We start from the raw sequence: 27,296 nt of genomic DNA, 5'->3' as shown, positions 1-27,296 counted from the left end.
CAATACATTTAGCATTTTATCCAATTTGACATCATATTATAACCTCTGACTCGCATAGACTCACCTTCACTATGAAACATCTTGTCTTTTTGTCCTTTCTTTTTTAATCCCTGTGTACATCTGTATATTGTACTACTTTCTATATATGTATTATTGTGTATAGCTGCCAGGACCTAGGCACACAATTTTTCTCTCCCTGTAATCCTGTGATGTGACCATCAAAGTGAATTGAACAATTGTACAAAGTAGTTTGTTGAATGAAAACCTGGTCTTATAGCAATTATTTATAGGATTACATTCAAAGACAAAATTTGATAATAGCCCAAAATAAACATCAGAACTTCCAACAGGTATAAAGATCAGAGTCGAAGCAAGGCGACTGGGTTCTTGACCAACCTTCCTCATGTTCAGAACGGTGTTAACAGCGCCTGCAGGTGGACAATAAGAGACTTGGGGCCGGTTGCACCAGCTGGACATAAGAAAGTGGGTGTAACCCCAACCTTGGATTTAACTACGTTTAGACTTGTGATTAATATTTACACCTGTGTTGCACCATCTAAAACTACGACCAGGCGCACTTAAACTCAACTTGGAAAATGCGCGTTCCCGCGGCCACATTCTATTCTATGACATTCTTATGGCCTAAAATGATTGTTAAAAAATGTTAAAGAGCAATAATAGTTATAAAAGAAATGCAAAATTACAGTAAGAACAAAGAAAAAGCCTTACGAAACTACTTGCATGCAAATGCAATAACGAAATAAGGAAAAAGAAGACGTCTGATATGAAGCAGCGCACCATTCCCGTTTGTTTCATTACAGCCTATAACTGCGGTGATAATTCGTTGATTAATAAAAAAATTAAGTGCTGCTCAAATGAAACCTTGCTGTGAATTATCGGCAGTGGGGGAATGTGTTAAATGTGTTAAATGTGTTAAGCAGGACCGGCAGCATGGAAGCCGAATAAATAAATTGTAAAACATCACTTTTCGTTTGTGTGTACAGTATGAAACGAGTAAACTAACTAAAATATATTCTATATAAAGATATATTTTAGTTAGTTTATTTTAATTAGAATATAGAGTTTTAACAGTGGACAGAAAAACTTTAACTGCAGATTACAGCAGATTTGGTTCTGTTCATGTAGGCTAGATAGTTCACATTAGTTCTTGTGAATTCATTTAAAATAATCATGCGCAATTTTAGGTATTAAATTACGTTTCTTGCTCCTCCGGTTAGTTTTCTTAAGACATCTCATATATCTGATCGTTCGTGCTTTCTTCCTTTCCTTTCGCAACAGCAAACAGTGCATCATACTACTGCTCACAAATCGCGCTCGTGTGGTAACGTTACGTGTGCACTAACTTGTCAATGAAGAGCGACATTATCTCAATTAGAATCCTGTTAAAGAAATTGTATTAACAGGGTGGCAATGCTTGATGAATTAATTGAACATGAAAACTATTTTAAATAAAGACAGTAGACACAAAGACAACTATGCTTTTTTTCATTTTTTTACCATTTATGTAGGCATTTATATTTTCCACTATCGGTTTTTTTTAACTGGTATATCCTCAGCATGGCCTGATCAGTTTTGAGGTTGCTGGGTATCAGAAGATTATAGGACATTTTATGTATGCTGTTTTAAAAGAAACCTTAAAGCCCTTCTTTGAGCAATTTAAAAAAATTCATAAAAACAAAAATAGCAATTAGTATATTGGTAAACAAAAATAGCATTTATTATATTGGTAAACAAAAATAAACTAAAAACAGTTAAGACATACTAAATAATAAACATTCTAAAATAGTTAGGAAAATATTTTTTTTAAATCAATATAAAAGAAATACAAAAAATGAGGAAAATTATGCAGATCAGTAAAAAAATGTACCACAATTACAGCTGGTGGATGCATAGCATACACTCATATTTATATAAAGCACAACTGCATGCATATGCATGACTGTACGTTTCCACTGAAGCAGGAGAAAGCACCCAATGACGTAGTTTAAGGGTGGACAAGGACACTTCTGACACCATGGCTCTCGACTTGAATAGAAATGAATACAACAATGCACCAATGGAAACGTACATCTCACAAACGAAAGCACCCAGATGTACACAAACATACACGCATGACAAACAACGGCATGTTCTAGAATTCACTAGAAGTGGATCATTGTAAAACAGGTAAATTGTACCTTACAGAAACTGTACAAAACAAACAGTTGATAATTGCAGTTGAGAGCTGTTCATACCATTTGTTTTGTACGCAAAATCTTTTCTGAAAGTTTATGAATTGGCAGTGAATTCATTTTGGCAAAATATTGCTACACTGTCCCTTGGGGGATTATTAAACTAGTATTTATCTATGAAATGCTTGCTTTCCCACCATTTTTGTCATTGATAGTTCACCCCAAAATTCTATCATCATTTACTCAAATATACTCAAATTCAATGACCCAAAAATATATTTTGAAGAAAGCTGGTAACCAAACAGCATTGGCCCCCATTCATTTCGATTGTATAGACACAAAACCAATGCAAGTGAATGGGGGCCAGTTACATTCTTCAAAACATATTTTGTTTGCTGCGGGAGAAAGAAAGTCATACAGCTTTGAAATGACAAGAAGGTAAGTAAATTATGACAGAATTTGTTTTTCTTGGGTTAACGATCACTTTAATTCTTTAGCATGAGGACTTTCTACTTTCAAAAAGCTGAGAATATGTACAATGTACAAAGTTTTGCAACCTCCAACAATATTCTAACTTTAAAGCCTTGCCATTTCTAGACTCATTCTGGACTTGCTATAAGTAAAAAAAAGGCTGAGGTATTACTAAGAACTGTGCAATCTATTTCATTGACAGACCGTCCAAAAGCACCGTTAATGCATCTTCATTGTTAAAAATGTACCTTAACCTTTATGCGTAGAAGCACATCATTCCTTAAAGCACTAAATAATATTTGGACCATTATATGCTAGACTTTAAACAGCATCACTAATTCTTCTACTTGTATTATTTCCTCTGTGGGTTCTTGTAAAGAGCTCAAAAACCTAATAAACAGATAAACAATCTCATGCTTCGTGTAAACAAGCATAAATGACTAAATCAAGATAATCATTATTCTACGTCTACTGCCAGAGAACTCTAAATTTTATCCATAAACGTACAAAAATATAAGTTCTGAATACCAAAGATTTGATACACAGGCAAATGTTGCATAATACTACTAACAATAACACAACATTCAGTATGCAAAGCTCTCAGTTCTAGTGGACAGCTTGGGAATGCTTTAGGTAAAGATTTCCTATTGGTTACTGTGTATATACCCATGCTTGCATTTGTTTCACTCAACTCAAACAATCTCATACTACCACATAACTGAACAAATAAAACCTGTCCCTTGCAAACCACTTTCTTGATTACTTCATGTCCTCATTTTCCACCTCTCAAGTCTCTTCCAACTCCCGTTCTGGCTTCTCCCACAAGTTCCTTTCTTTTTCCTCTCACACTTAAAAATTTCCTGTTCATCCTTAACCAAACAGTATTATCTTAGTTGTTACTCAAACACAAGCAAAGTTTTCTTCTAGCTTATTTACAAATTCTATGCAGAAAACACCCCCATTTCAACATCTACCATCCACAAGATCCAGCATCGCATTGTCTTTATTTTTTGTTCACTGTTGTTTTCCCTCCTCTTCAGTGATGCCCTGGGCCTTCAACTCCTGCAGTATGTTGTCAAGATACCCAGGGTCTGGATAGCCATGTCCAGTTAGATTGGAGCCAAATTCTGTTTTGTGATGGATCTCATTCCAGATGACAGTGTCTGATTCTCCTGTTGTGCTAGAGGTGCCAACTGAGAAAATTAGTCTTCGATCCCACGCCACCAACAACATCCTTAACACCTGAGCACATTGAAAGAAGTAGACATTATTAGAAACCAATTTCCCACAGATACTTTTTTGGCTTACATGAATTTAGATCCGTTTTCATTTCAGAATGACTGACTTGCAGATGATTTAATACAATAACTTCTACCTAGTTGTTTCCATTTCAAACCTTGTACATTTCCACAAATTTATCACAAAGTGACTTTGAGAGTTAATTTGAGAGGTCACGTTTCTTCATAATTCAAATTCGACCCGAAGGCAACTGTGTACATTTTAGATGAGGATAATTAAATAAATAAAGGGGATTTTCAGAATTACTTAAGATAACTTCAAAGACATCTGTTCTACTTTTGTCCAGTTGCTTAAAAAAACGGAGTGAATGAATAAATTGTATAGGCATAGTTTTGTTGGACTTGCCTTGCGCCCTTTTTCATTATCTGGAAGATAGCAATGACGGGGAAATCCTCTTGCGGTGAAAGGCTTCCCTGGTTCTGGATGCCCTGGACCCTAAAAAAGAAGACAAAAGTTATACATAAACTATGAACTATTGCTAAAGATGGTCGAATTTCATCAAACTGATTCAAGTGCTGATGGATGTGCCTCTTTTCGTACCTTAGGACGATGGCCTCTCTGACTGCGGCGCTTGGTCGATATTAATCAACGTTTTGTTTCAACAAATAAGATTATCCTAAATTTAAGGCCTGAAAAATAATCTGCGTGCACATGGGACTGTTTAACGTGGTGCTCTAAATGGACTTGCTGCACCTAACCTAATGCAGTTGCTAATGTCATGGATGTCATGATTGATGGGGAGGAAATTCCTAAGGCTGGTGCCTTTTTATTTGCAAGATTTAATTTTTAACTTAACTAATATTTCTAATATTTTTCTAATATTACTATATTTTTGCAACACTTATTGATTAAATACACTATTTCTAATTTAAAAAAAAAAATCATCTTGAGACCCATAAAGGCAAGAACAGCATTATGATGCATTTAAAAAGCTGCTCACATCAACACATACTTCAGTTCAGTTGAGATTTACATTTAAGGGTTTAGATTACCGAGTACTCTACATTAGTCATACCTGTATGCTGGACGGTATGTTGTAGATGATGCGAATGGTTTTGCAGTCTGGGTGTCCTGGCAGCGAGTGAGGGATGACATGGTATTCCATTTTACCAGGTGGCTGGTTGCCCGTTTTTACTCCGTATATTGTCTTGCACGTGGGACACTGCAGGCTGCCATCTTTGATGCCATTGTTATACATGGCAACCAGGCACTGCAGATGATACAGATGCCCACACTGTGTCAGTCTTCCTATTGACTCTGTACGTGAAACGCTCGTCATGTCCGGACCCTTATATCCCGATGGTCCCCCCAGAGCTTCCATGCATATAGTGCAATCCTGAAAGGAGATACAGATGCTTACATTGTAATAATGGAATGTCACGGTATGCAAACCACATGCGGCATGCACGGGTGTGCAAACATGTGAAATTATACATGCCTACGGGCGTACTGATGAAACTATGACTATGTTTTTGATGATTTAATGCAATACGTCCGCTACTGATCCATATTATATGAATATTGTTTTTTCTGCAAATGTGCACAGTTTTTCTTAATCCTAACCATTTGTGTTGTTTTTGTTCTTTTTAAGAAAAACGTGGTGTAACATATCTCTTTCATTGACGCGGTTCGCATTTCCCATGCTAAAGATCAAAATTACTTTCCACAACACCCCTGCCATCGACAACATCTACGCTCAAGGCAACAATACTACATTTTCCCGCCCCCGCACCCTAGAGTACGTCATCAGTTTTATGGTTCCAGTCGAGCAAGTTTTTAGGGCGAGAGTTCAACCAATTACCTACGTCATGTAAAAATACTAGGGATGTCTTACTTCTTCGGGTGGATTCCTGACCTTCTGCAAGTATTTCTTTACCACCTCCTCTGGCGTTCTTCCTAAAAACACATCAGCTATGTTATTTATGCAAAGACTTAAAAACAACAACATATTTCTTATTAAATGTTTCATGTATTTTTTTGGTTCTACTTTGTCTCATTTTAAAAGATTTGTCATCTTAAGGCCCCTAAGCAAATCGGCTGGCCCCCTCCTTGAGAACCACTGATTTACAAAGAAGAGATCAGTTATATATTTAATCAGCAAAATATTCAACCACAATATCGCCAATGGTGGCCCCGCGATGGTTGTTTCACTTTTACTCAGTATATACAAGACAAATGAATCCCTTTTATTTACTAGTATACTGTTGGTATAAACACTTCAATATTTTTCAAACACAAAGACCTTAAAACTGTGTTCTGGATATCTGTATCTCTACCCTAGAGCATCTAAATAGATTTACAAACAAACGGGAAAACAGATGTATGCAGTTATTAAAAAACATTTTATAACAGTCTGAGTAAAACCTTTGAAAAAAAACAATTCTCATTTCATATGCATTTTTACATGTTTTACAATTTTTATCAAATCATCTCAACTGTATATTAGATAACCGTTACCCTGAAAGTACATGTGTGAAAATAAAAGAGGAAACTTAGTTGTAGTCTTTACAAACAGCAGGACTTTTTTTTGGCAAATCAGACATACAGACTTCTGTCTGCTACTGTACCACGAAGTATTTCACATACTCATTGAACAAACCATATTCTGAGTCACTTTCCTATTTCTGCGGGAAGCGCCGTCTACTGGATTCTGTTGGTATTGCACCAACTTAGTCCTTTTGAATCAAAATCCTATATTTACTAGGGGTGTAACGATATTTCGTATTTCGATATTTCGCGATACAAAAATTATACGAACCACATCATGGATAGGTGGGGATATTGTACGATATTTAACGATTTTTAATTCTATTCGTTGAGTGGTCAAGACGCTACCTACTCTGCGCAAGCGCGTATGTGTGCTTACATCGCATATAAGATAGAGAGAAGCCTCTGCGAGAAGTGGAAGCACAAGACACAATCTGTCTCTTCAGGTGCTTTAAAGAGCGTCTTACTTTCCATCAAACACAGCGAACTTGAAGCGTACCTGCAGGCGAGTCACCCCGAAACTTTTTGAAAGATTAGATATTTCTCATTCATTACCGTCTCAAGCAAAGACCGTGCAAAGACATTAGCCAATGGCGTTGTAATGTCACCTCTATCAGAGCGTTTCATTGGTTAAACGTGCTGAATTAATACGCCCATCACGAACGAGACAATTGAGTCAAATTGAGAATGAATGTACATGTCGTTCATGGTCTAATATTCTCTGTGTTGAGACAATGCAAATACAGCAGTTACTGAACATTTCTGGAAAATAAAGGTAATGACCTTGTTTTATTTAATTCTAAGGTAAAGTAAATTATGTCGAAAAAGTTACATTTTAGTATAGAACATTTAATTGCACCAATTGTTAATCCAGATAGATTTTAGTAGACCAATGTAATGTAGATTTGACTAAAAGTAGACTAAGATATGACTACAAACTAGACTATGATAAAATGGGATGGCTTAAATCAAAATTAGCTGTCAAAATTGACACTGATCTTAATTCTAACTTCAGTTCAGCCTTAAAACGTTTAAATTCTTCATTTAATTGTATGTACAACAACATTTACTAAATTGTTAATATTTTGAAAATAAATGTTATTTGTATTTCAGTTTTATTTTTTAATTTTGTTCAAAATATCGAGATGCGTATCATATCGTGAACACAGCATCGAGATATGAATCGAATCGTGAGCTGAGTTTATCGCTACACCGCTAATATTTACAGTTTGCCCCCTCGGAACAAGATGAAGGTTCACATGTATCTCTACTGTTTTGGGAACGAGGGAAATAACATTACCTCTCTGGAGAAGCTTTTTCTGGAATGAGACTTTCTCTGTCCTTGGTTAAAGAGTCCAGACTGGGGCTTGAAAATGTTGCAATTGTAACCACGGAAGAGAATTGGTTGTGGCAAATTTTTCGTTAAATTATCTTTCATTTCTTGTATCTCCTGATCTTCAATTCTTGAGGCTACAGGCCTTAATGTGCTTCCCCTAAACCATTCAAATGTATGTCCTCAAGGATTCTCACCTTTGTGGGCTTGCTTCTTGGTGGTCTTGCGGCAACCGTGTCCAACGCCAGGAATTGGTTTAATGTCGCTCTTGCTGACAGATGGGGGATGTAGAACTACTTTAGGTGGGCGAGTCAAGCACACAGGTAGTCCAGCTGCACTCATCAGAATGCCAGTTATACCTGTAACATATCAAAATGCTCAAAATTAATTTCCAGTTTGTCTTCTTTTTTATAAATCACTAATTCATTTGACAGATACTAATGCAGATAGAATGTCTTCTTTTTTTCCTACCAGCTAAAGCAGGAAGAACAGTACTGGAGTCATTAAGGTTTTTCACTGGCACTGTCGGTATCCTAAAATAAACAAAATCAACAACAATATAATAATTCAACATTACCAGGAGATCATGTTCAATAAGAGACATTTTCTCATGATTTTTACATGAAACAGATCTCATTCCCCATTTACTGCCATAATAGGGGAAATAAATACAACGGGGGATGAGATCTGTTTGGTTACTGACATTCTTCCAAGTATCTTTCCTTGTGTTCAGCAGAACGAAAAACATGTTGCAGGTCTGGAATAATCTGAAGATGATGAAAGAATTCTCTTTTTTTGCTTAACTATCTCAGATGATGTTTCTTACACGAAATTAAAAACTTAACAAAATATGCAGAAATGGTTGAGAGGTTTAAATAAAAAAGGATGTGCTTAAAAAGAAAGCACAGCAGTTCCTAATCCATTTTGGGCAATCACATATATCATTATACATGTTTCTATTCCTCTGCTTGTTTTATTCTGCTTTTCATTTAAATGTCAAGAGTGTATAAAGGTATTTCATATGGGTGGGTAGATGGCTGGTGAAGCTTTTGACCTCCACTGACCCCTGAGCTCACAAATACAACACACTTGCCTTTATGCTTTCTATCACACACATGCCCAGCAACTGTTGCTCTCTGTCCCCAGATGGCTTCAAGTCAAAGACCCAACGTTCTATTATAAAGCTCCAGACAAACCATTTAATATGCTATTGTGTACTTGAAAGCACACATGCATGTCACAACACTTTATAGACTTCGACTGTTTTGGAATGTCGGATTTGCTAATGGTTTCAGAATCTAGGAGAGGTAAAATTGTATTTATCAATTTACTAACACGTGGTTTTAATATGTCATCACAGCAATAAAAATTGTAAACGGTTCTTCACAAAAGAGGTTCTTATTTAAAATGGATTTTTCTTCATTTTTAATATAAAATGTGAATAAAAACTCCAACTTGATACTTTATCTTTAAAAGAATGATGGTCGTAGCATGATGTTGTTATGCATATACATACTATATAGCTTACATAGTTTCATGAGTCTTAAAGAGGGGTAACCAACCACTTTTAAAAAGTATATAAGCAGTATATAAGACTGCTCCAAACCACTACTACACACAACTACACAAAAATTGTCTTTTGTCTGTTAGGAAAGACAGGGACAAAATCATTACAACAGAAATTGAAAAAAAACTTGTTCATTATCTCAACCCCTCTCTAAAAGACATCCAGACCAGACACATACTCGACTAGGGCAATCGCTTCAGAGGGGCACCATTGTGTTGCTAATGCAGACGGCCCCTTGTCAAGTTAACAAAGGTTGCTGCAGAAACTCTGTGTGAACGCAAAACTACCACTGAGAGCCTAGGGAAAAACACAGAAACGTCTATAGACATGAGGGGAGAGGGGGGCGTTCTAGCCCCAGATGGTCAAACAGAGCAGTCTGGCGTGATTTAGCCGTGTAAGAAACGTGAGAAACACACTCCCACGCAAAAGAGAAAAGGGGAATGAGTGTGGCTAATAACATTCTCACATCCTATAGAGAGGTCCGAACTTTGGTAATACTCAAAATACCTCTCAACATTTTCTCTTGCTATGTTTTTTTTATAAAAAAGTATTGTTTGAATAGAAGACTCAAAATGTTTAGTGCAAAAACATTCAAGTCATCACAAAGTCAAGATGTTAAAATCATTTAAGATATTGCTTGAGCTACCACACCACATAGTAGTGGTGAAACGGATCGTGGTTGATCCGTGATCCGTACGGATCGTGCTCTATGTTTCGGAATACATGTGACCCGCAGATTTACTGAAAGGTTATTCATCATAGGTTAAAACATAGTTATGTGCATGCGCTTCTCCCTCTCGCCAGTATGTCAATAACAATGACATGGCAAGTACAATATGAAAGCACATCTTCGCATATAACTTAACTTAAGCCTCTGCGTAAAAGTTGTCTGTAAGGTGAAAGTAATGTTGTGTTGAGTCAAAGTGCAAATGACGCATTCGATAAAATAATAGAAAGACAGTCGAAATGCTTACTCCATGATCGCCATCTTAACACTTGTCACATTTATAATAGTTGTCAGCTATTTACTCTGATTGCATGTTTATATCGTATTTATTTGTTATACATATTGACATTTTTTAAATAGACTTGATCCATGCATACTGTACAACATAGCTTTTTAATAATGTTTAATAATCTATAATGTAATCTGTTGATATCTTCAGGGTATTTTCTCAACTTCTTCTTTATTAAATTCTCTAAACTGTTCATATTATAATAATAAAACTGTAATAATAAGTAGTGTTGCTCCACTACTACGTAGCGGTTGTCTCTGTAAATGATGGTATTTTTGACAAGTATCTGATTTTTTAACAAACTATTTCCACATTACTTTTCTTTGGGGCATTAATCTTATTTTTTTTATTCAATATTCATGTTATGCCATTTTTTTCACAATAAGAATAATAATATCCAATAATCAATGTATGACCTAGCAAAATCTTTACATTGACCATATCTCCATTGGATCAATTTATTGTGGTCCGTCTGCACAGGATCAATAAGCTTGTTTGCTTTGTGGCCCCTTTAAGTGCAAGATAAGATTTAGATCTATGTCAGTGCGCCCAAGACTCTTTATACAGCGTTGTTGGCCGGGCAGCCAGAGCGATTTTTGACACTCTATACGGCGGCGGACTGAAGTATAGTAAGAGTATAAAGAAATAGATCTTCTCACCCAGAGGCGACAAGTGCTTGTGACTGTGCCATTGCGATTCTCTGCAAAGCAGGCCGACTAAGCCCTGCCAGACTGGCACGAGGTGGCAGAGGGGCAGCATAGGTAGCTGACCGTTGTTGGGGTAATGTAGTTGAAAAAGTTGTGGACGGTGTAGTACTTGATAGCACATTGACGAGCATTGCGGTTTGCACCACTGTTGCTGAAGATGTGTTTTGGGCAGATGAAAGATGCGGTTTGTTTGAAGGGTATAAAGGTGGAGGCGATGAGCAGCTAGATGACATTGTGAGAGCTCCAGTGTCCGAAGTGAGATGGGATAGCGAACGAGCAAAATCACTTGAGTTCTTGGGTTTTTCAGAAGGCGTACAACTGAAGGACAAGCCATCTGGTATGGTATGGGAGAGAGAGTTTAAAACAGACAAAGATTTTGAGTTTTTTGGAAGTGTCCCAAAGCTGGATTTAGGATGGTTTGCTTTTGTTGCGTGAGTTTTGCGTCCTAGTGTCTGCGACGCCGTGGCATGCGTCTTTATCCTCATTACCAGCATGCACTGCTTGCAGGCACACGGTTGTCCAAGAGGAGTGAGAGACGAGACTGAAAGCGTCCCGCTAGGGTAAACCACACTTCCTTTTCTGATCAGGGTTGAACCAGAAACACCTATCCCAAGAAGGGCCCCAGTTGACCCCCCACCTGATGAAGCTCCTCTCATTGTCCTTCCAGTTAGACTACGAGCCTCTGAAGATTTGGGCAATGGCCCATAGACAAATGGATAAACCATGTCAGAGCGTCTCTGAATGCGGCGCTTCCGTTGCGTTTGCATGTTAAACTGGGTCATGGCCTGGAAGTCCACGAGGTAGCAAAAGCCCAACGACGTCAGGTCCAAAGAGGGTTGCTGCCGGTCATGTGCCGCTTGCAAGGCGATGCTCACCTCTGTGTCATACACTATCCAGGAACCTGCATCATTTTCCCACTCCCATATCCAACCTTTGCCTGGTGCTGAGGTGGGGTCATAGAAACTCCGCCGGACTGGTCTTATTGTACCTGAGGGGTTAAACAAAAGGATTATTGCACTGCAATGGGGACACACAATGAATACATTTAAGAGTATAAAAGGAGCCATTCTTTTGCTGTTTTTGAAGCTTTGATTATGTTTTTGGGATGTTTAAAAGTGGTTTCAAAAAACGCTTTATATTTCAAATATTTCTATTGTTCACCGCTGTCCCTCTTCTCACATAACGACTGGATTTTTTTCGGGTTTATATAAAGTCCCTCCTTCCGAAACCCTCTGATTGGTAGAGCTGACCCAATCTGTCATGATTGGTTCCCTGCATAGAGCGTGTGTCTGAAGATGTCCCACCCACACCATATCAGCGAGCTTCCGCTTCTCAGGCTGTTGTGATTGGTCGGTCCCCCTCTCAGTGCACGAGTATTTATAAGCTTTGGCTTTTAGCAATAAACAGTAACAATGGCATCAACTTTACTTTATCAGTTGAAAACATGCGGATCGATCGACGTGTTACGGATGTCTGCTTGTCGTCAATCTTTGTTAGAGATCACAATTGTTCCCCTACTATGGCGAGAGAAATGACAACGGACAGATTGGGTCAGACCAGTTATATTATTAAACACTAACAACAGAAGCGTTAGTTTTGCATTTGATATTGGACCTAAGTTAGATAATAAAACAAGCAGATTGACTAGGACAAATTTGAAAGCAGGACTTCAAAGGACGTTTCATAGAAGTGTTTTAGAGGTATGTGCACAAACACACACAATATCAGTGTGTTACACAGAACAGCTTTAAAAGCCGATGTTAAAGTAATGGAAGGTGTTATTTGACCATTGGTTATCTTAGAATGAGTGTAGCTTAATTCTTATTACCAGCTGTAAGACAGATCAGACAAATGTTACAATCTCTGATAACCAAACACTACTCCAGCGGCTCTTCCTCTTCTCTAAGGAAGGCCTTGGCGTATTCCTTTGGGCGTAGGCTTTTAAACAATTCGGAATAGTGACATCATTTACCTGGGAAGTAAAGGGCTGTAGTCCTTGAAAAGTGAATTCTGTTATATAGAATATCTTGCTTGGCATTGAACTTTGAGCTTTATCATTTTGCAGATATTGTTTATGCTCTAAAAGCAACATTACACACTAACTAAAGGTTGAAATTGGCATCACATGGAATGGCTGCTTTGAGACTAAACACAGCTCCAACATGAAATACATCAGTTAATAAGATTTATTAGAGACATTTCAAACAAATTCTTATAAGAATAGAAGTCATGCACTCTATTGTCAATGTATTATTTAGACTCAGTATCTCTCTCCCCCAGAAAATACTGTAGTATGAGCAAACATTTATGTGACAAAGAGTAGCCCTAATCCGACTTTCTAATTTTAAAATGAAAGTATCAGTACAACACTAGATATCAAAGCGACTACTGGTATTTCAGGTTTAATAATAACACCCTTTGCTCAAAAGATTCAACTCACAATGTTTGCGGTTATAGTCACTGAATGCCTATTGTTATACTTTGAACTGAAACTTATTCAGTAGACTAGAAATGGAGCTTAAACTTTTCCCATGGGACTGAATAGGTTGCGTCCAGGTCAGGATCTGATTTGGGGAAGCATTTTTCAGCACTAAATGGGTGAAACATAAGCAACACTCACTCAGTTAAAGCCACAGCAGCGGTAAATGGAATACACACATCTAAAACTTTCATAGCCTTTATTTCATCATAGGTGTTCCAAAAGGAAGGTGGAGTAACGCAAAAATCAATCTTCAATTGTTTCTGAACTCACTTTACCAGCTCCATGCCAAAAAACACAATCCCATCTTTTGTATCAGAATTAAATAACGATCAGGGCTGTGTTCTTTTGTAAATGAAGAACAGATAACAACGCACCATGTTTTCATTCTTTTGAGAGAAGTTAATTCTCGAGATCTTCAATAACATGTGGTTAAGACTCATGGAGTGGGAAATCAAAATTGCCTAAATCTTTTGAAATAAAATGGGTCACTTTACTATAACCATATTAATTTCCGTACTCATTTAGTGGCTACTAGAGTTACAGGTATAACCAAATTGTGTCTACTCTCCACACTGCAGCCACTACAACAGATTGTCATGTCCATGTTCACATGCCAGTCTTATTGGCTGCATTTCAGTTTGCACACTTGTGCAAGTATGTTTGGGTATAAAAGCTTATGCCTCAGGGTAGGGTTGCACCAGCCATTCGTAAGTTCTTTCTTAAAGTGAACGCAAAGTCGACGCTAGAGGCTTCATAACTACTAGGTAGTTTGTGAGTAAATCTGTATGTTATTCGGTTGCACCATTTGGTCTTGAGGCAGAACGTAGCTGTAAGCTCTCTGTAAGGTAATTTATAGAAGCATGGTGATGGTGAGATGGTGGTCTAGTGGGTTAAACCACTGAACTGGTAAATCAAAGGTTGCTGGTTCGATCCCAGCAGCCACCACCAGTGTGTCCTTGAGCAAGGCACTTTACTCCATGTTGCTCCAGGGGGATTGTCCCTATAATAAGTGAACTGTAAGTCGCTTTGGATAAAAGCGTCTGCCAAATGACTAAATGTAAATGTAAAATGACGTTTACCTTCAACAGTCCAATAGCAGCCTTCAATTTCGTGAGAAAAAGTTGTGTTGAAATTTTGTGAATCTAAAAACATTCTTGATTTAAACTTATTTAACCTCAGCCTCACAACTAATTATTCTATTAAATAGCATACTTCCTTTCATGAATAACATGTTTAGAATTAGATTTATAAACAACTGCGGTTAAAAAACAATACAGCCTAATTAACGCAATTATAAATGACATGCAATATGTCTGATTTCATTTTACTGCCAACCACCAATTAAATAAAAGACAGGCAGACATAACGTTACACACACGGAGGCGCGCTAGGAAGGTTTTTGTTAGAGCCGTCAAAAATGAAATGGCATCACTTAAATGTTCTCTATTTTCAAAGGTAAGTGACTGTTGATGTCAGCATTATCATGTGTGTAAATCAATGAAGAATGTCAAGTGGAAAGAGAGCTTATTCAGGTAGTTCAGTGAGTCTGCTATTTTATACCTACATTTACTCCTGATGGAAGGCTTTCGTTAATATTTAGTATATAAGTTGAATGGTGCAGCTCAAAAATATTTAGCAGCGCGTAAATTGTAACTTAGTGCCCGTTTAGATCAAAACTAGGCAAAGTTGTCACTTACGCACAGCTTGTGCAACCGGCCCCAGAAGATCATAAACTCTGACACAGGGTTAAGGTTCCCAGGACCTCTGCAGCAGGACAAAGCCCAACAGCAGGTGTAAAGGGACTGTCCATCTGTCCTATTGTCGCTGACTCTTTGCCTATTTTGACTTCCCATATTCGTATATCCTTTTCTATTTTAAACTAACAACATTTTTTTTAATCATTTCAATTTATTAAAATCATAAAATAGACACCAAGATCTCCCGATATTTTATTTAGGTGATTAATCGCAAATTATAAAAATAAATACATGCATGTGCATATTTACCAATAATTTAAATTATTTGTAACAAGCAATAAATATTTATATATAATTTATATTATATATAAACATTAATTCTTTCATATTTCATATTTTTCTTAAATATATCCATGTATGTGTTTGTGTTTATAAAAACCAAATTTATTGTATTATTTAATGCACAGTACACAGACATATATTGTGCAAACAAAAACTAGTTATTGACTAGAGGTGGGAAAAAATCGATATAGCGAATTGACGCGAAATTTCAGCCCGCGAGACGTTATCGATACTCTGGAACAAAGTATTGATTTTTTTTCAAATACAAAAGATGTAAATTCATACCTACACTATGCCTACCAGAACGCCAATACCCACATATTTCTTGTGATGATGCTCCTAGATTACAGATGGACAGATGAACGGAAATTGTAATTCACAGCGGAGTACTCTCAAAATATTGAATGCACTCTTCCAGGAAAAGTAGTTCTTTGCATAATTGACTCTGTCAGGAACACAACATCTGTTTAAATGCAATGTTGGTTTGGTTATAATCCTCGTTTCTTTCTTTTTTTCTGTTTATTATTTTTCACTTTATATATCTCTTATTTGGATATTATGTTATAGCGAAATGTCTTGATGATGGTAGAAATTTATGATGAACAGTTATATCGTTAATGTTATGTAATATACAAAAATATATATTTATAAAGTTCAACTTTTGGTGAGCAGAGTCGAAACTTGTGTTGAAATGTGCGATGATGCTTATAGTGTGAGCGCTTTGAGGTGACGCGCCGCAAACCCCCATTTTTAGAGATTAGTGTGGAGTCACCAGAGACTCACGGTCCAAAGACAAGCGCAAAAGTAAACAAACCAAAAGACAGAGAGTCTCAACACTAATACTCAATGCTCATCTAATAGATAATATTTTCTTCTTCATTTACAGATGTCGTGATGTATTGTTATAGAATTGCCAAGCGATATATCGATTATCGTAGAATCTGCGCATTTTGAAATTATCGTAATTGTGAGCCCTGTGTCGCGTGTCGGGAGGTACCCTGCGATTCCCACCCCTATTATTGACTGGTCAATATATTTGATTTGAGCGGAAATTTGTCTCATCGCAAAGTTAAATTATTGATTGGATTTCTCACACACATCCCTATTGTAAAGGTTAATTCTGATAAACGTCACTCCATAGAAAAACATACAAAGTATCTTTATAGCATTAAAGTGTCTAAAGAAGCATACAATAAGACTTAAGACAATTAATACAGTGCATTGCAGAAGTGAAAATTATGAGAGCAGAAATCAGAGCAGATAGTGGTTTGTATGTACGCTTGAGGGGTGATACCAACAGAAACAATTCACAGAACAGTCAGCCTGAAGCAGTTCACCAAATCTGAACATTCCCTATACTTTTCCCCCTAACCATGTGAGAGTCGCTGGATAAGGAGAAACACAATCCAGCACTGTACCTGTTTGTGTGTGTTAAAGAAAGCAGAGCAACCGACAGCCTCCCAGGGGCAAGAATGGATGAAACTTCATACAGCCTGTTGCACAATCACAATCACAACCACTCCCCTTACCCCTTTCGTTCTTTTACTTGGAAGCGTGCTGGATTCCCTGGGTAGTACTTATTGGCACGTCAGTCTCTATGTTTCTGTTAAAGTTACTCTGCAGGTTCTTAAGGCAAGTCTTGACAGAGTTTTCTATTAGGGTCACAAACATTCCTTTAACCTCACAGTCACACACAACGTTCTAGTAATAAAAAATTTCCCTTAAAGAATTTGTTCACCCAAACAGAAAACTTCTATTATTACCAGAATGTCCTTTCCAACCAATAACTTTTTCCATAGAAAACAACAGGTCAACAAACACAAGTATCACACACTGGAAGCACATTATCCGCATGCCCAAGTAAACTCCTAATGAAAAATGTGTCAGTTTAATCTTAATTATGTGCATTTCAAAGCCACAATTTATACATACCGGGCGATATATTATTTCTTTGCAACCTATATTTAACAGTTGTGTTTGCATTGTTGGATTGAGCACAATAATCAATTTTTTAGTATTGGCCCGTTTCTCCCGTTCTTCCACAACAGATTAATGTATCTTGTAGTCAAGTGTGATGTCGATTTAGACATGTGCACGATTAATGCCGGTTACCACTAAATCCCACTGAAATCGAGCTTGCAGCTTTTATGCAAGGCATCGATTATTTTATTATTACACAGAATAAGGAGGATCCGGCTGCTAGCCCGCGTGTGGATGCAAGTGACAGCCAGTTCATAGCGTGTACTCACAAATGTTGGGTAGGATTTCATACGACGTTTAGTATTATTTATGGCGGCGTTTAGTACTTTTACTTTTAAACGCCAAGCAGAGTTGACATCTGAGGATTCATCATTTGTAAAAAACAAGGAAGAACGAACTGGTGACAGTTTACAAAGAAACAAGGAATGTGATCGACTCGTGCGAAAACAAGAATTAATATTGGCAAGGCATTTCAAAGGTGGCGTGAACTCTGTGATCAGAAAGGTTGTAAACGGAGGCAGACATCGCTTTATTTCAATATTTCAATAGATAATACAGAACCGTAGAGCACTTGTTGTGTTAATAAAGACTGGTACAGTTTCATTTCTCTATTTGTTATCTCATTATGATAAATGTAATTTAAGACCTATTCGCACGGGATTAGTATTACCTGGGGACCTCATGTGATATAGAAATAACCTTCCCACATCTGTATTTCATGTGGTGTGAATTAGCACAGACAAGTGAAGCCTGTGATTTTACAGACTTATTTCCCGGACATGATGGCAAGGCTTTGCATATAGTATATATAGTTTTATGTACCGTGCCTGTCAGCATTTGAGACCCGCGTTCAGGGACCTTCTGTCCTGTTCTCGTTATGGGAGTTTCCATGACAATTAACAAAACGACCCAGCACCCGAAATTATATCGAAACAATTCCACACAGCCTCAACTTGCGCTATTTGAGTCTGTTTAAGTTCTTATTTATTTTGTGTTATGTCATCTCCCATGTTATCTGTGTTTATTATGCGCTACTGATGTACAGTGAAGATTCTCACCATTGGACTGTCACAGGACACGACTCAAAAAATCTGACTCACCCATAAACATGTGCCCGGTTAACCGGGGTTACCACTAAATCCTGCTGAAACCGAGGTGGCTGTGATAATGCAAAGTTTCGATTATTTTATTGATGCATAGCTTGTCTGTGAAGCACAACTCTGGGATTAGAAGGAAATGCTGCTTGATCTAAAAGCAGTGCAAGTTTGAGTCGCTTATGACGTGCATTTAAAAAAGCAAGACCTGTCAAACATGATCGTTATAAATAAACTTTATTATTATGAAAATACCTGAGGAGGCTTGAAGAACAGTGATAAAAACAGGTCCTTAGGCATTTCCTAGAACTACTTGCATTATGGTCTTCTTCTGCAGTGCGTATTTGGAGTTCCTGCACGAGAGCGCCCTCTGGCTTTCAGATGCAGCAGCATTTTACTGTACTTCACTCACAAATTGTGCATTAATCCCGTGACATAAATTTTCGGTTACCTGGGCAGATGTCTACTCATCCAAAGTTGAGAAGCGCCAAATAACAACTCACTTATATAAATACCTCCGCACATCACCTGCAGTAGCACTTACAAACTGAGATGGCGAAAAAGAGGCCAATCTTACAGATATCGACCGATAGATCATTTTACCGATAATATTGCCGATATTTAATCAATTTTCCATCCTCGGGTATCTGTTTTCTAATATCGGATACACCGATAAGATCCGCAGCCTTGTGGCCGTTTAGAGAATTACATGCAGGACGAGACAAGGGAGAGGCAACAGAAACGAAAGCGTGCACAGGTTATGTATACTCACTTGCTTAATTAATATTATTGACTGACAAAAATATTATTAACGTAACATACGAGATATGCAATGATTTATATCCCGTTTTGTTTGTTACTTTCATGACAATGTATTATTCCGTCATACAATGCATTTACTTATTCGGCAACACATTTTGCAATGTTTTTATCCATCCGTGATAGTGACTGTATCTGTGATCGATTAACTAGAAGATAAACAGCGCTTCAGTATCTTCTCTCTTTCCTGACCTGTTTGATGCGAGTTGAGGCGTGGCCGTATGCGCGTCTGCTCTCCCATGTTCGCGTGTGATCTCTTACTCAATGAGCTCCGTGTGTGTGTGATTCCTCGGTCCCGGCCAATGAGTTTGGTGCAGTGTTTGCGTTTGTGATTCAGACCCCTCTTTTAATTTTTTTTATTGGTTAGAATGATTTATTTTTGAACAAAGACACTTTAGTAACAGTGCACTTTATTTTCGGTCTTTCAGACCCCTCTATTTATTGGTGTACTGATGCAAATGTTTTGCTTTGTATGCAAGGAGGGAGTGATTGTTCTAAATAAAATAGTTTGTTCAGTTGTGTAGTAATCAGTGTGTCAAAAACAGAAGTATAACAGTAAATAAATATATGTTCTGCATATCAGGTATCGGGCTCATGAACATGCAAATAATCTGTATCTGTTTTAAAAAAACAATATCGGTCGATCACTAAATCCTACAGACTGCCATTTTAATCTTTTCTTGCCTGGATATTTGGTGTAAACTATTTGGTGTAAATCTTGCTTCTATCAACTCCCCCTTTCTGAATGTCCACTGGGGGGGCGGTACCGCCCCCGTTGAGAAACGCTGTTTTAGGAAATCACTATATCTTGTACATTACAAAAAAGCACAAGGTGTTGAATGTAAAACTATTTAACTCTTGGATTGTGTTTACTATATTAAGAGAAATCTTAAATGTTTTTGTTATCCAGTCGTATACATTAAAACAGCAGCTAGATGGTTTAAAGAAATTCAATGTCGCATTCTGACCAGTATATATCATGTTAAATGTATGAGTTTGTGCAAAAGTGAGTTTGTTTCTCCTTTGAAAATCCTGGACCGACGGGAACAGGAACGTGTTCACAGGGTGGCTCTGTGACTTTATGATAACTTATTTGCCCTACAAAACCAACCAGCCTCCCAACTCCAAATACCACTCCCCCACCCCCCTCGGTGGGTCTCACTGAATTTTGGTACACAAATGCTAATGGGTGATTTGACGGGGCTAAAATGAATATTATTGTTTGCTTTGGATGTAATACAATGTGTATACATGATTTAGAGTAAAAAAAACGCTGTATTTTCCACATAGGTGGCATGTTTGTATCTCCTCTTTGCTCCGCCTCTCTGAAAATTGCTGATAATATACAAAGCTCATCGCTCTGAATAGCGAGGTGTGCTATGATTGGCCAGTTCACTAGTGTGCAATGATTAGTCGAATAATGCACGGAAATGTAATGCCTCTTACCATATTCGGAACATTAGGCTGCGCGGGCGACGGTACAATAAGATTTACAAGACCGCCCACCTTACTTGCGTTTAGATTTGGGCGGTTTTAGTCAAATCGTGTTACGAACTGACGTAGATTCGCCTGGGTGTGGTTACGATGCGTTTCAGGCAGGTCTGGGTGAGCATTCGCTTCTAGATAAAATACATATTTCGTTCCGACACTTGAATTTTTGCAATTTTAGATGTCTTATACATGCATGGGCAACTAATAACTCACCAAAGAAAAACACGTATTTCTTGCGAATCCCCCCTTTAACAAACACTTTTAAAATATATTGACAAAACATTTGCTATTGCACTTGAAAAAACACATTTGCCATTCACTGGTAAACTTCTGCACCACACCTGCACGTGTTTGTCATCATGCTTGAACGGCAGAATTAATAAACATTTGTTTTTTATACTTCTATTAGGCTGTTATGAGAGGACCTCACACATACTATGGACTTTATGGTTTATCGTGTTTAAAGGAGCTGATTTAATATAATCTTACCCGTATCTTGTCTGAACTGATGCATGGACTGTCGATCGATGATGTACGGGGACAGGCGGTTGTCGGCTCGGCCTAAAACGACGCCGCCGCCGCCGCGGGGATCGCTTCTTATCACCTCCTCTATGTGGTGAGAAACAGCCGGTCTGTAGGGCCGCCAACGACCGTGCTCGTTGAGCCATTCCCAAACGACCACGGCAGAGGCCGGTAACATCGCTTCCCTAAAAGTAAATAAGATTAGTTACTTCTCTTCACAACCGCCATCGGACTTCAGTGAACACTACTAACGTTACCATTGTGCTGCTAGCTGCGATAAACTATTATTACAAGCGTTCAAACTACTAACGTTACACGATATTAACTCGTGTATATACTTATAAACCGGACCAAAGTATATAACGTTAAATCACATGCGTGTACTCACGTGTTTTTAAAGGAGATTTAACGCGAGAAATCCCAGCATCAGGGCAATCTTTGTATCACTCCCATTACTCCAGACAACTCCGTTGTCTCGACGGTTGAAACTGTCGGAAATTGTTCTTCCTTATTATAAACATCGGCGTTTGCAGATTCGACGTGTCCTTCTTCCCTTTCTGCTGAACTGTTTGGTGCGAAACGATGTATGATTTATCGAAAGTCATGAATACATCATGTGAACGAGTTGGTAGTGAAGCGCTCGCGCATCGCTCCGAACTGAAAACACGCAACAACCCCCCCACAACAGACTCAAAACCTGTTGGGTTGGTCATGTGTCTTCATGTCGTTTGAATGATGAACAGAAAGTCTATGTATTTAAAAGCAGTTGGAGGATTAGTCAAAAACTGCATTTAGGAATAAAATACCTTTTGATGTCCCTTTGCCAAATTAGGGAAATATCGTTTAATCAACAAGTTTTATTCTTAACGGGATTTATACAAATTATAAAACGTGGCAACATTAAGCCTTTAACATTCATTTTTTTCTTTGTATCACATTATTAATACAGTTTGGGTTTAAATATGTGTCATTTTTATTCTAGAAAACGAGAGTTTGCGTTTATATAAAATAAGGCAATTTATTCATAAAACAGTCAATATACAATAATCCCAGCAAACAATCTTTTGTTCCCAGAACGTTCTGGGAACGTTAGCGAATGGTTCCCAACAAAAACAAACAAATGGAAACCATAGGGGAACGTTAGGGGAACGTTCTGTGTTTGCTGGGAAGACAGTTACACACAAACCTGAAATGAACACAGCTGAGCTCTTATTGAACACCTGCATAATAGCTTGCTTTTGCACATTAATCTGTTGAATTTTAGCACATTTGTTTGGACTGATCATAAAACAAAACATGTCTACATATACCCTAAGTAACATTCCCACAACACATGAGTCATTATATAAAGTTCAGTGCTTTTAAACTATTACATGTTTTCAGAGCTTTTTTGTTATCCAATTGTTTCAGTGTCATAACATATATTATAAATCATTAACAAAGTGTGAAATGTTTGGTTTACATGAGGCCCATTTCGTTTTATGTATATGATATTTCCCCAATAGAATGAATAACTGTATAATATATTGTTCTTTGCTTTGTATATTATAATTTAAAAAATAACAACAAACATCAAAAACACTTATTTCCACCATACTTCCCAATTTCCTCTTTATATAATTTTCCAAGTCTTTCAAAAATAATCTTGAATAGATTCAATCGTAAAACAAAAGTAAAATTATTCCTTTTTCCATCCCACAAAATTTAACATATATAAAATATGTCCAGTTTAAATAATTCTCAAACGTGCTTAACAAGATAAATTCTATGCAAAATTTTATAGGATACCTCCTTAATTTTGTTACCAACACAGAACTTATTCTGTATTTTCCAAGCTTTCTTCCAGTTTATATCACCCAATAAAGAAGACCAAAAAAACTTTGCGGCAGGAACAAAAGCTGTACATAAGGTATTTCTTATATAATTAGTCCTGCTCTTTTTATTTAAAATATGAACATTACCAATATTAATAATTTTACAATAATCCTAAATATTGATTTCCCTTGAACTAGAATTTCTTAATAGAAACACCACAGTCTTCGGATTGTATTGGAGAGTCAGTATAGTCCTAACTCTTTTTTGTTACCGGCGTCATGTGGTGAAGAGTTGTTGTTGAAAGGGGGAGAGAAGCATTAAAGATTACAAGTGCAAATTAAAAAAAAAAGGTATAAATCAATTTTAATAATCACTGCAACACTGCGTAAAACACTTAGAACTTCCTGTTTGATTGCATGGTGATTTAAAAAATATGTTGAGCTTCTAAAAGCTCTGCTAAATTACTTGACAGACGAGGTTGTTAAAAAAATTTACATTTAAAATGACAAATGAAGGGCACGGTGGCTTAGTGGTTAGCACGTTCGCCTCACACCTCCAGGGTTGGGGGTTCGATTCCCGCTTCCGACTTGTGTGTGTGGAGTTTGCATGTTCTCCCCGTGCCTCGGGGGTTTTCTCCGGGTACTCCGGTTTCCTCCCCTGGTCCAAAGACATGCATGGTAGGTTGATTGGCATCTCTGGAAAAATTGTCCGTAGGGTGTGAGTGCGTGAGTGAATGAGTGAGTGTGTGTGCCCTGCGATGGGTTGGCACTCCATCCAGGGTGTATCCTGCCTTGATGCCCGATGACTCCTGCGATAGGCGCAGGCTCCCCGTGACCCGAGGTAGTTCGGATAAGCGGTAGAAAATGGATGGATGGATGACAAATGAAAATCTGGCCCCCATCATTTGTGTAGTCACAATTATAGTGGTACAATTTTCTCGGTTATATAGTATTTGTATAACATTGGCATTTTATCATCACGTTAAAAATCGTTTCAGGGAAAAATAATGTTAATAAATGTCAAAAGATGTATTTTTATACAGAAGTTCAGACATTGCTGGCTGCACAGAACAAATATTTGAATATATCTTATTTTGCTGTGATGAACCTGGATGCACTTCACATTCTAACATTGTTATGCATATTGTTGGCCAAAGTTCTAAAAGTTGAATCGTTCTGATTAGCGAATCCATTAGTCCAACTTTTGGTCCAGAGCATTGGCTGAGAACAAGCATTGGTTAGCTGAAGAAATGGCACAAACAATGGATTCAGTAAATTGGAAGCATAGGTTATACCGTGACAATGTCTGCTCTCCCACCGTGGTTATTTAAAAGCCTAAAGTGGGTCAGTAAATGAAGTAAATAATGATATTGAACGGATATTACAATGTTCAAATTTATACAGATGTTTCAAAAGATCCAGAATCTAGTAAGACAGGGATAGCAATAGTCATACCACAACAAGAAGTAGTTATCACAAAAAGAACACAGGATTAATTATTTGCATTTAAGGGTCTGCTGACCATTTACTTTTGACTGCCCCTCGGGCTAAGCTAAAGAGTAGGGGGGGCCAGGCATTTGCAGTGGCGGCCCTGAAGCTCAGGAATAGCTTGCCCCTCTACATTAGACAGGCACAGACACTTGATGTTTTTAAATCTAGTCTTAAAACTTTTTATTGTATGTATGTCTTGATGTATTTGTTTTTTCTATTGACCGGTTTCTTATTGATATTTATATTCCCATATGCATGTACAGCACTTTGTTAAACACATGTGTTTTTTTAAAAAGTGCTTTAGAAATAAACTTTGACTTGACTTGACTTACAACAGAGTTGATTGCTATAGTCGTAGCTTTACATTGGCTGGAAGAGACACAGATCAAGAAAGCTAAAGACGTGCTCAAATTTGTTGGTAAACCTCCACAAAAAAACTAAGAATGCACAATTTTCGCTGAAATAACTTGATACTGAAGAAAGTAATCGGCATCCACTATTGGTTATTCCATTTTTAATATTAATCAGACTTGCTTTTGATTTTTTATTCAACATAATATTGTTAATAATAAAACAAATTATAATGTTATGGACAAAAATGATGGGACCCCTAACCTAATATTTTGTTGCACAACCTTAATGTTGTGTTCCGACCAACCACGAATGAAGCATTAAGCATAATTAAACATGATTTACATGTTAAGTCAATGCAAAGAAGTGATAGGACATCCTGCAGGCGAGATTCGCGTGAATGAAGGCCCGTTCAGATTGCCCGCGAATATTCGGTGCGAATACTCGTCGCGATAACGTTCTAGAACGAAAACAAAAGATTCTTATGAAGTCTTTCATATAGACCGCGAATATGCATACGGTTTCTTTTTTGTCTAGTGTGGCAAATCTTTCCCTATTGGCAAAGCGAAGAAATGGACCGTCCAATTAAAATCAAGCATTTCTATAGCCACTGAGGGCTCATGGATGCCCTAAAGGCTTATAAAGCTGTTGGGAGTAAATGGATGTCGAGTTGTTACTGTCGCTGGTGTCAGAATAGACAGAACATTTTGAAAAAAATCACAGCAACTACAAGTAAAAGAAAAAAAAGAAGACCTGTGGCATAAATTGTGTCACGGTTTCCTCTGTTTCTCCCCGTGTTTTTTACTTGGATTTCCCTCCCCACGATCCCTCATGCTCATGCACCTGACAGCCATCAGCCTCATCATCCATGGAGTATTTATATTCATCCCGTTCCGTTGTTCTATGTCCTGTATTGTTTATGCTACGTGTGTCTCTGTTCCATCTTGGATTTATTATTAAAAGCCTATTTTTGTTTATACTATGTCGTGCTCTTTAGACGCTATGTCATAATCACTTCACTACTATAGCAAGCTCCTGATTGGTTAATGCGGCCCAAATTTTCACGAAAGTTCAGATGTTTCAACTTGCATGTTCCCGGAGGATGTTTGCGCAGCGTTAACCAATCACGAGCTTGCTCTAGTAGTGACGTGATTATGACGTAGCAAGTGGAGGTAGAAATCCTAAACAACAATGGAGGACAAAATCATTGTTGCAATATGTGGATACCTGGAGCTGTACAATACATCTTACTTTTATTGAAACGGGAATAAAAAGGATCTTGCTTGTAAGAAAGTGAGTGAGGATGTCGTACAATTGGCCAAAACGCGCTTTACTCAATTTGAGCTATATGTATATATGTGTGTGTGTATATATATATATATATATATATATATATATATATACAGTTGTGTTCAAAATTATTCAACCCCCACTGAAATTGATTGTTTTGGTCGGTTTGACATTGATTATGATCATTCAGTCATCCTGCTTACAATTAAATCAAAGAGGCACGTGTAGGTCAGACAAATATAACATAACATTTATAATGAAATAACCACAAATGTCTTTTCTGAGCTCACATCATTATCAGTTTTATTCAACCCCCAAGTGACATTCAATCTTAGTACTTAGTACAACATCCTTTTACAGTTATAACAGCTTTTAAACGTGAAGCATAGTTTGACACAAGTGTCTTGCAGCGATCTACGGGTATCTTCGCCCATTCATCATGGGCAAAAGCCTCCAGTTCAGTCACATTCTTAGGCTTGCGCACTGTAACTGCTTTCTTTAAGTCCCACCAGAGGTTCTCAATCGGATCTAAGTCTGGTGACTGCGATGGCCACTTCAAAATGTTCCAGCCTTTAATCTGCAACCATGCTCTAGTGGACTTGGAGGTATGCTTGGTATCATTGTCCTGTTGAAAGGTCCAACGTCTTCCAAGCCTCAGGTTTGTGACGGACTGCATCACATTGTCATCCAATATCTCCTGGTACTGAAGAGAATTCATGGTACCTTGCACACGCTGAAGCTTCCCAGTACCTGCAGAAGCAAAACAGCCCCAAAGCATGATTGACCCCCCGCCATGCTTCACAGTAGGCAAGGTGTTCTTTTCTTCATAGTTCTTCCTCCTCCAAACATAG

At 37.6% G+C, this 27,296-nt stretch overlaps 1 protein-coding gene across 1 annotated transcript; it reads right to left on the bottom strand.

Annotated features, from left to right (window-relative positions):
• Positions 1 to 1,714: 1,714 nt before the first annotated feature.
• Positions 1,715 to 22,172, bottom strand: dtx4b (deltex 4, E3 ubiquitin ligase b). Its single transcript, XM_056735699.1, has 9 exons — positions 21,888 to 22,172; positions 21,467 to 21,684; positions 11,025 to 12,060; positions 8,254 to 8,315; positions 7,980 to 8,141; positions 5,797 to 5,858; positions 4,978 to 5,298; positions 4,308 to 4,397; positions 1,715 to 3,905 (listed from the first exon to the last, which is right to left on the bottom strand). Exons 2-9 carry the CDS (start codon positions 21,675 to 21,677, stop codon positions 3,678 to 3,680), a joined length of 2,172 nt encoding a protein of 723 aa, XP_056591677.1. The 5' UTR covers positions 21,678 to 21,684; positions 21,888 to 22,172; the 3' UTR covers positions 1,715 to 3,677.
• Between the last annotated feature and the right edge of the window lie 5,124 nt (positions 22,173 to 27,296).

This window comes from Triplophysa dalaica, chromosome 2 (assembly GCF_015846415.1).
Source record: "Triplophysa dalaica isolate WHDGS20190420 chromosome 2, ASM1584641v1, whole genome shotgun sequence".
Lineage (NCBI taxonomy): Eukaryota > Metazoa > Chordata > Actinopteri > Cypriniformes > Nemacheilidae > Triplophysa > Triplophysa dalaica.
The sequence above is the reverse complement of the archived record's forward strand: the minus strand, read 5'-3'. Positions and strand labels throughout refer to the sequence as shown.